The 10,199-nt window shown below is 41.5% G+C and overlaps 1 protein-coding gene across 2 annotated transcripts in view; it reads left to right on the plus strand.

Moving 5' to 3' along the window:
• Window positions 1-8,881, plus strand: part of LOC139404363 (splicing factor U2AF 35 kDa subunit-like) — a 20,289-nt gene extending 11,408 nt beyond the window's left edge. Inside the window, exons 2-8 of one of the 2 annotated variants that reach the window (XM_071147215.1) lie at window positions 2,135-2,222; window positions 6,410-6,476; window positions 7,361-7,410; window positions 7,687-7,764; window positions 7,932-8,065; window positions 8,292-8,387; window positions 8,544-8,794. In XM_071147215.1, coding sequence (XP_071003316.1) covers window positions 2,135-2,222; window positions 6,410-6,476; window positions 7,361-7,410; window positions 7,687-7,764; window positions 7,932-8,065; window positions 8,292-8,387; window positions 8,544-8,664 — 634 coding nt within the window. In that variant the 3' untranslated portion in view covers window positions 8,665-8,794. Of the gene's footprint in view, window positions 1-2,134; window positions 2,223-6,409; window positions 6,477-7,360; window positions 7,411-7,686; window positions 7,765-7,931; window positions 8,066-8,291; window positions 8,388-8,543 lie in introns of both variants that reach the window. The other variant, XM_071147216.1, reaches the window with a different exon arrangement.
• The last annotated feature ends 1,318 nt before the right edge of the window (window positions 8,882-10,199 follow it).

Raw genomic sequence — 10,199 nt, forward strand, 5'->3', positions numbered from 1 at the left:
AACTGTTGCCTACTGTTTAGATGGGTTAAATGGAAACTGAAATCTGGACATTGACTAACCAGAATAACAACGTGTTTTTTGTTGTTGTTGTCAAACTCCAAAGTCTGATGATAATGATAATAGTCCCGTGTGAATCGACATCCCTGTGTTGTGGTAGAAATGTCTGAGTTTGACAGCTGTTACTTGCGGTTTGAGCAAGAACACAATAACTGATTCAATAAATTGAACGAAGTGCTGCGCATAGCCTATATATGAAGGGCCTACATGTATCAACTTTGACAGTGAATGCTATTGTTTATATGTGTCACGACTTCCGCCGAGGTTGGCTCTCCTGCCTGTTCGGGCGGTGCTCGGCGGTCGTCGTCACCGTCCTACTAGCCACCACCGATCCCTTTTTCGTTTGTCTGTTGGTTTTGTCTTATTAGTTTCACCTGTGTGTATTTTAGTTTAATTGACGTCCTTATATGTAGTAGGTTGTCCCGCCCTTGTTTTGTGCGGGATTGTTTTGGATTCATGTATTTTGGGTTAATACGTGTGTGTTATTTTCTCCGATAATATTTTGATCCTGTGTTGGATTATTTCACCCTGTATATTTGGGTTGACCGTGTTTGGTTTCCGGAGAATAAAATCTATCGACTCACTGTAACCTGCTCTCTGCGCCTGATTCCACCCACCTTGATATTACGTGACAATATGTCTTGTGCAAATGATTTGAACATTGCCAAATGCATCACTTAACAAATATTGTACCTCCTGGAATAACGGACATTCGAATAACTTATCTTTCAAATACAAAATATACACGTACAGTGCACAGTTTATGATTTGATCATGGATTTCAGGAAAAACACCCCCAACAGGTCAAGTTCCTCGGTGTCCACATCACTGGGGACTTATCATGGTCGTCGCACAGTCGTGGAGAAGGCTGAAATGATTTGGCCTGGCCCCGCACATCCTTAGTAACTTTTACAGCTGCTCCATCGAAGAGCATCCTGATTGGTTGCAGCGCCGTTTTGTATGGCAACTCCTCTGAATCCAACCACAAGGCGCTACAGAGGGTTGTGCATATGGCCCAGTATTTCACTGGGGCCGAGCTTCCTGCCACCCAGGACCTCTATACCAGGCGGTGTCAGAGGAAGGCCCTGTTCTCTGTGCTACCACACAGCAAGCGGTACCGGAGCGCCAAGTCTGGGACCAAAAGGCTCCTTAACAGCTTCTACCCCCAAACCATTAGACTGCTGAACAGTTAATCAAATGGCTACCTGATTATAGTTTTTTGCACTATTTTTCCATTTGTTTATTTAGAATTGTTGGTTAAGGGCTCGTAAGTAAGCATTGTGGTGTTTTGCGCATGTGACGAATAAAATTAGATTTGATTTGGTTGTATGGTTGTATGGTTGCGTGGTAGCCAACTGCGCTTCATTGGGGGTGAGCTCCCAACCATCTAGACTCCAGCCACCTGAGACATGCACTGTTCTACATACTCCTGTCTGGCAGATGGTACCGGTGCATCAAGACTCACACCAACAGATTCCTAAACTGCTTCTATCCCCTAGCCATAAGACTGTTAAGTGGCTAACATCTACTGCTACCCTCACACCTACGCTGCTGCTAAAATGATTATTGATTAGATTGACAACTTGAACTTGTTGCACCCTGCTGTTTTCATACTCCGCCTCTGACCTTCTACTTGCATTTCAATTGGCCCGTTCCACAATTCATGTCTCAAAATTCAGCCAGGTGCAACTTTCCTAAACTGCGTACATTAAGTTTATCTTTTTCTATTTGAACAATTTTGTTATATGAAAGTCAAAATGTTTACAGAACTGTATCGCTCGCTAGGTGTATTTGTTTAGACAGCATTTGGGCAGCGTCGGCAAATCCCCTCAGGTGGCAGCCAGCTTCATGAATAGACAGTATAATGTTTAATAACATTTACCGTCTATTTGAATGGGTTAATATGAGCTCTAGCTAGACAATCTGCTCTACTGTACTTTCAACAGGCTGCTGTTTTCCTACCTTTATCACATGATGGAAAGTTTTCATATTTCTCTTCATTTGCATGTGATAGTGCATTTCTGTAGATAGTTATGCATTTCAGCACTGATTACTTAGGCTTTTTTTTTCTCCCCAGGGTGAACTGTTCTTTCTACTTTAAAATTGGTGCCTGCCGACATGGTGACCGGTGCTCCAGATTACATAATAAGCCAACTTTCAGCCAGGTAAGTCAATTCAGTCAAGGAAACTTATTTAAAATCTTTGCGTCTACCAGAGGCCTGCATTAAAGGGCATGTGGAAATCTTCTCTTGCCAAGATGAAATGGTTGTCATGCTCTAGGCAGGGTTAGCGTTTGTCAAATTGCTACATTATCTTTGGTTTGGTAAAACTTTGATCCAGGGACTGGTGCTTTGTTTAGCTTGTTCTTCTCATCGGGCAAGTTTTATCAGCACTGGTGTTCTGATAGTGAAGCACCATAGTGTGAATAACATTTTGTACATGACCCCTTCCCCCCATTAACATCTACTGATGTGTGTTTGTGGGCTCTGTTGTGCACCTTTCAACAGCCCCTCTGTATTTATCAGACACCTTTAATAACAATACTATTAAAATGTACTTTGAATGTAGATGACTAAATACAGTACTAGTTAGTGTCCTAAATATATGAAACAGGAAGTGTTTTAAGCAACCATACTACTGAAACAAGCACAGCGATGCATACTTCCTCCATTTTTGCTGGTCCAAGTCTGTTCTGTGGCCTCGCCTTGAATAGCCAAAGCGTTTTTTGCATATCGCATCTCAGTATACCAGACAAACACGTCCCACACAACATTCTCTCTGCTTTGACATTTAATGAACAGAGGTACTTTTTCTAACCCAATAGGACAATAAATATCCTATTTTTAGTGGACAGTCTGCCTGAAGAAGTTGAAGTTGATACTTCTTTGCAGCAACTCAACCATGAAGGCCTGATTCACTGTTGATGTCTGTCTGTTACTTGAATAATTTAATTGGGCTTCAATCTGAGGTGCAGTTAACTAATGAACTTCTCCTCTGCGGCAGCGGCAACTCTGGTTCTTCCTTTCCTGTGGCGGTCCTCATGAGAGCCAGTTTCATCAGCGCTTGATGGTTTTTGCTGCACTTGAAGAAACTTTCAAAGTTCTTAATTTTCCGTATTGACTGTCGTTTCTCTTTGCTTGTTTGAGCTGTTCTTGCCATAATATGGACTTGGTATTTTGCCAAATAGGGCTATCTTCTGTATATGACCCCTGCCTTGTCACAACACAACTGATTGGCTCAAATGCATTAAAAGGGAAATAAATTCCACAAATGAACATTTAGCAAGGCACACCTGTTAATTGAAATGCATTCCAGGTGACTGGAATGACCTCATGAAGCTGGTTGAGAGAATGCCAAGAGTGTGCAAAGTTGTCATCAAGGCAAAGGCCAGCTGCTTTGAAGAATCTCATTTGATTTGTTCACTTTTTTTTTTTAGTTATTACATGATTCCATATGTGTTATTTCACAGTTTTGTAGAATAAGTGACGACATCAATGTAGAACATAGTGCAACTAAAACTTTGGAACGAGTAGGTGTGTCAACATTGACTGGTACTGTATGTACAGCGCATTTGGGAAGTATTCAGAGCTCTTTTACTTTTTCCACACAATGCTCCATAATGACAAAGGGGGAAAAACATGTTTTTAGAAATGTTTGCAAATGTATAAACAATTTAAAAATCACATTTACATAAGTATTCAGACGCTTTACTCAAGTACTTTCTTGAAGCACCTTTGGCAGCGATTACAGCCTAGAGGTCTTCTAGGGTATGACGCCTAAAGCTTGGCACACCTGTATTTGGGGAGTTTCTCCCATTCTTCTCTGCAGATCCTCTCAAGCTCTCCGGTTGGATTGGGAGCGTCGCTGCACAGCTATTTTCAGGTCTCCAGAGATGTTCAAGTCCGAGCTCTCTGTGCCACTCAAGGACATTCTGAGACTTGTCCAGAAACCACTCCTTCGTTGTCTGGGCTTTGTGCTTTGGGTCATTGTCCTGTTGGTAGGTGAACCTTCATCCCAGTCTGAGGTCCTGAGCTCTCTGAAACAGGTTTTCATCAAGGATCTTTCTGTACTTTGCTCCTTTCATCGTTCCCTCTATCCTGACAAGCCTCCCAGTCCCTGCAGTTGAAAAACATCCCCACAGCATGATGGTGCCAGGATTCCTCCAGACGTGATGCTTGATTTCATCAGATCAGATAATCTTGTTTCTCATGGTCTGAGAGTCCTTCAGGTGCCTTTTGGCAAACTCCATGTGGGCTGTCATGTTCCTTTTTTACTAAGGGGCTGCCGTCTGGCCACTCTACCATAAAGGCCTGATTGGTAGAGTGCTGCAGAAATGGTTGTCCTTCTAGAAGGTTCTCCCATCTCCACAGAGGAACTCTGGAGCTCTGTCAGAGTGGCCATCTGGTTCTTGGTCACCTCCCTGACCAAGGCACTTCTCCCCCGATTGCTCAGTTTGGCCAGGTGACCAGCTTTAAGGAAGAGTCTTGGTGGTTCCAAACTTCTTCCATTTAAGAATGGAGGCCACTGTGTTATTGGGGACCTTCAATGTTGCAGAAATGTTTTGCTACCCTTCCCCAGATCTGTGCCTCGACACAGTCCTATCTCTTAGCTCTATGGACAATTCCTTCAACCGCATGGCATGGTTTTTGCTCTGACATGCACTGTCAACTGTGGGGCCTTTTATATGTTGTGTGTGTGTGTGTGTGTGTCTTTCCAATGAATTAACCCCAGGTGGACTCAAACCAAGTTGTAGAAACATATCAATGATGATCAATGGAAACAAGATGCACCTGAGCTCCATTTCGGTTCTCATAGCAAAGGGTCTGAATACTTATGTAAATAAGGTTTTTATTTTTAAATGTGCAACATTTTCTAAAATCCTGTTTTTTGGGCTTTGTGTTTAACGAAGAACATGTTTTATTGAATCCATTTTAGAATAAGGCTGGAACAAAATGTGGGAAAAGTCAAGGGGTCTAAATACATTCCAAAATGCACTGTACGTAGATTTACACTACCGTTCAAAAGTTTGGGGTCACTTAAAAATATCCTTACCTTTGAAAGAAAAGCACATTTTGGTCCATTTAAAAAAAATATTTTACACCATAATTTGCTAATAAATTCATAAAAAATCCTACAATGTGATTTTCTGGATTTTTTTTCTCTCATTTTGTCTGTCATAGTTGAAGTGTACCTATGATAAATTACAGGCCTCTCTCATCTTTTTAAGTGGGAGAACTTGCGCAATTGGTGGCTGACTAAATACTTTTTTTGCCCACTGTACCTATTACCAGCAACCATCACTACTGTGTTCCAATGGTACGTTGTGAACTAATCCAAATGTATCGGTTTTAGAAGGCTAATTGACCATTATTAAACCCTTTTGCAATTGTTAGCACAGCTGAAAACTGTTGTTCTGATTTAAAAAAGCAGTAAAACTGGCCTTCTTTAGACTAGGTGAGCATCAGCATTTGTGGGTTTGATTACAGGCTCAAAATGGCCAGGAACAAAGAACTTCTGAAACTGGTCAGTCTATTCTGGTTCTGAGAAATGAAGGATGTTCCATGTGAGAAATTACCAAGAAACTGAAAGCCTCGTACTACTCCCTTCACAGAACAGTGCAAACTGTCTCTAACCAGAATAGAAAGGAGTGGGAGGCCCCGGTGCACAACTGAGCAAGAGGACAAGTACATTAGTGTCTAGTTTGAGAAACAGATGCCTCACAAGTCCTCAACTGGCAGCTTCATTAAAAAGGGTTTTCTAATCAATTTGCCTTTTTAAAATGATAAATTTGGATTAGCTAACACAATGCGCCATTAGAACACAGTGATGGTTGCTGATTATGGGCTTAAGTACGCCTAAGTAGATATTCCATAATCTGTATTTTCCAGCTACAATAGTAATTAACTATGTCTACACTGTATTTCTGATCAATTTGTTATTTTAATGGACTAAAAATGTGCTTCTCTCTTCAGACATTTCTAAATGACCCCAAACTTTTGAACGGTTTTGTAGTGGCTTTGGGAACTATTCAGACCCCTTTTATCCATATTTTGTTACATTAGTGTTATTCTAAAATGGATGTAATTTGTGTGTGTATAATATATATAATTTGCGATAGTCAAATATTGTCGTTCTGAGTATGTCGCTTCTTCCAGCTCCCTCTGTTTCGGCGTGGACCAGTCCCATGGATCATCTTAACGTCTTTCACTCATCCCTTCCTACCCAGGTCTGGGGCTGGTTGGGGCACAATTACACTGTTTTGAGGGAGGGGGATGGGAGTAAATGCACCTAGTTTCAGGCAGATTTCTTAACTGTTACTTAAAATATTCAAATGTACATTTTGTATTTTCAGACCATTGCCCTCTTGAACATTTACCGTAACCCTCAAAACACTGCCCAGTCTGCCGATGGTTTGCGCTGTAAGTGTAACAGGGACCAGCTGCTATGTTTCCTCTTGATCTCGCATTCTAAGATTTATCCCTTTTTTCTTCAGCAATTTAAGGTTTGGACCCTTTTTAAGGTGCTGTACTAGACATGCAATACAACAGGTACTAGTGTTAAGTAAAACAATCCATGTGGGCTATTCTTCTGGTAGGTACCACTTACAGAAATAACCAAATAAAGCTTGATACATACAGTAGTGTATATTTCTATTAGATTTTGAATTAAGACCTTCTAGGTAATAGTTTATTCATTTTTTTTTTTTTTTTTCAAGTACTCACTCATTTACACTAATCCTGTTCAAGAAGTTAACCCTGCCCCATAGTCTCAGGTCAAACTAATTTATGGAAATGTTTTTTTTTATTGTACAAAATGTGATACATGGAATGTGATTTTTGGGGAGATGAGTATGACTGACATTTTCCCTAGAGTGTTTAGGTCCCAGTGAGTCCCATTCCTTAGTATTCATTGACAGCTATATTATGTCTGACAGTGCCAGAACCTTGCTATTACTACTTAGCACAGAATGTAACTTTAAATGAGTCTCTTAAGACTCCTCATAAGGGAAATGTCCAGTCTTATTGTCCTTGTTGTGCAGGGGCACAATGAACTGATTCTTGGCACTGACCCTTTTGCTTCGGACACGATATTTCCTGAAATCTCCATTTCATGTGTACAGAACTGTGTGCTATTAGGCAATTCAAGTCATTTGTAATTCAGTAATATTTAGATTAAAATCCTGTCCAATCAGTCCAGACTCGTCTGTTTTTAGCAATGTTTCTCTTGTGCATGTTAGTTAATGAAACCACAGTGATGCCGTCATTGGCTTGTCCCTGATGAGTGTTTCTCCTGTGGCCACTAGGTGCCGTCAGTGATGTGGAGATGCAGGAGCACTACGATGAGTTCTTTGAGGTGAGTCAGTGACACGTCAGCTTCTGGTATTATCGCACTATAAATCCACTTGAAAGGAGTGGATGATGCAGCTCTTGGTTACGTTGCGTCAATTCCCCCATCACACAGCCCATGTGGGAGTCGATGACAAAATACTGAAACCGACTAGAAATATTGAATATATTTTTTTCCTGGCTATTTTTGGGAAATGCGCTTTGAATTCAAGCAAACTTGAGGCTTAGTGTTTTCCCGTTTCTGTCTGCCAATCCACCTCTTCCTTTGTAACTCTTGTTGTAGGAGGTCTTCACAGAGATGGAGGAGATGAATGTGTGCGACAACCTGGGAGACCATCTGGTTGGAAACGTATACCTGAAGGTGTGTCACTGACCATGTAATTGTGTGTTTGATGGTGGGTTTTGTGCATGTTTGTTGAACACCCATTCTCCTCCTTCCATTTAATCACAAACACTCTGTCGTTGTTTCTGCCTCTTAAGAACGTAATTTCGCACACACACCAACTCTGTGATGGTCTCTGTGTGTAGTTCCGTCGTGAGGAAGACGCGGAGAAGGCCGTGATGGATCTGAATAACCGTTGGTTCAACGGTCAACCAATCCACGCCGAGCTCTCTCCCGTTACAGACTTCAGAGAAGCCTGCTGCCGCCAGTACGAGATGGGGTCAGTACTCCACCGCAGGACCACACACACACCATTTTCAGCTCAAGATGGCGTTAGTCGTGATTACAAATGCTTTGTAAATCATTGAGGTAATTTAAATGAAATAAATGCTAGAGCAAGGCTAACTGCTACCGAAATCCACATGCCTTTATCTCCGTTGTCATATGAAGAAATCTAAATCTGAGCAAGGTTCATCATCTAACTGCAGTTTCCACTTTCTCCACAGGGAGTGCACTCGAGGAGGCTTCTGTAACTTCATGCACCTGAAACCCATCTCCAGGGAGCTGAGGAGGGAGCTGTACGGTCGCCGCAGGAAGAAGGGGTATGCTCCGGCTCTCTGACAGTCAACGCTAATCACAGAACTAATGCTGCGTTCAAGTGCTCTCCGAAATACACATTTATGACACGCTAAGGTTTTTTAAGTGGGAAAGTTCTAGTTGTGAGTTTAACTAGCTACTTTTTCTCTCTTCCTCCTCAGAGGGGGCCATCGTTCTCGCTCCCGTTCCAGGGAACGCCGTTCTCGCTCGAGGGATAGAGGCAGGGGAGGCGGACGTGACCGCGAGAGAAGGCGTTCCAGAGAACGCTCTGGCAGGTTCTAAACCAAGCCACCACCTCACGTGCATCCCTTCCATTATCATTCTCCATCATCCTCAAATCCATATCTTTCCCTCCATTGCTGCCTTTTCAATTCCCTGTTGGCCCTTTCATATTGTCCCAATGACTAAAATTAATTGGAAAATGTTGGACTTGTTATTTTCCTTTTTTTTATAATTTTTATTCAAGAAATGTAAAGCTTGCCTTCTCAATAAAAAAAAAGTTAACCTGATTTACAGGGCGCTACCATTTGTCGTATATGCTTAAATATTTTACTGCTGCCTAGAATTTTTATTTGGGAGCACCAGTATCACTGGGAAGAGAAGGGGAAAAAAATAACCCAGATAACATTTCATGGAATAGAAAGAAAAGAGTGCTTCTTCAGGAGATGAGCTTCACAAGTGGCTACATTTCAATCTTTTAAAATACCATTTTCTGGTGCTCCTTCACTCTGTATTTGATCTAATTGCAGGCAATTCTTATCAATAATACGTTGACTATTTTTCTTTGTGCTCCTTGTAAACCGTGTTGGTGTAGAGCACTTATCTACACATTTCTTCCAACTGGATCCATGTTTTTATAGTGTCCCGCAATTAGTAACTGTTACTTTTGCTTCAGGCTGGGTTTAGGGAAGATAAATATTTCCCGTAAACTGCTCCCTGTCTGATTCCCAGTAACTTGACACCTCAGCTGATTTCTCACTCAGAACATGCTGTGTTCACTTCGCTCAAAAAGATAGTTAGCATAGATTTATTTGAAGGATTCTCTTAAACCAATTAGCTGTGATTCTGACTTTGGAATGGGTCCATATAAAAGTGTCTCTAGTTTCCCATGCCTACACTTGCCTGTTTGGATTATGGCTACAACTACATGTTATTGATTGCATGTACAACCTCTGTTTTCAGCGAGTTGTTTCCATTCAGAATGACACCAGCACAGTGCCAAAGATGAGAATAGGGACACATGGCATCACCTGCCCCAGATGCAGTATTTCATATGGAAAGTGACAATGTGGATGCAAATTCTGTGTGTTGGACTACATGCTTTCAGCTTTACAAAGGACTGCACTTATGACACTATCCCATCAATTTATCACTCTCTAAAAATAACCATATAATAGCAGATACTGTACATGGTGGTTGACAAGTTTGGTAACAGGTAGGCCTACATCAGGGCTGTCCAAATCATTCCGTGGAGGGCCTAGTGTCTGCAGGTTTTTGGTTTTTCCTTTCAGTCGAGTCCTAGACAACCAGGTGTGGGGAATTCCTTACTAATTAGTGACCTTAATCAAGGGAGTGAAAACCCACAAAGGTCCTCCATGGAATGAGTTTGACACCTGTGACCTACATAATGGTCATGTTTGCAAGTTTACTTATCACTCCTTTATCTTGAGAGATACTGGAACACCTAGGGTGAATGCCAGAGGATGTTTTTGCCAATAAAGTTGACACTCCCAAAGAATCCTGTTGACTTAGATTGCAATAGCTTCAGAGGGTACGATTATATGGTTGGTTTTCACAATTTTGTGTTTCAAGATGGT

The sequence above is a fragment of the Oncorhynchus clarkii genome, chromosome 3 (assembly GCF_045791955.1).
Source record: "Oncorhynchus clarkii lewisi isolate Uvic-CL-2024 chromosome 3, UVic_Ocla_1.0, whole genome shotgun sequence".
In the NCBI taxonomy this organism is placed as follows: domain Eukaryota; kingdom Metazoa; phylum Chordata; class Actinopteri; order Salmoniformes; family Salmonidae; genus Oncorhynchus; species Oncorhynchus clarkii.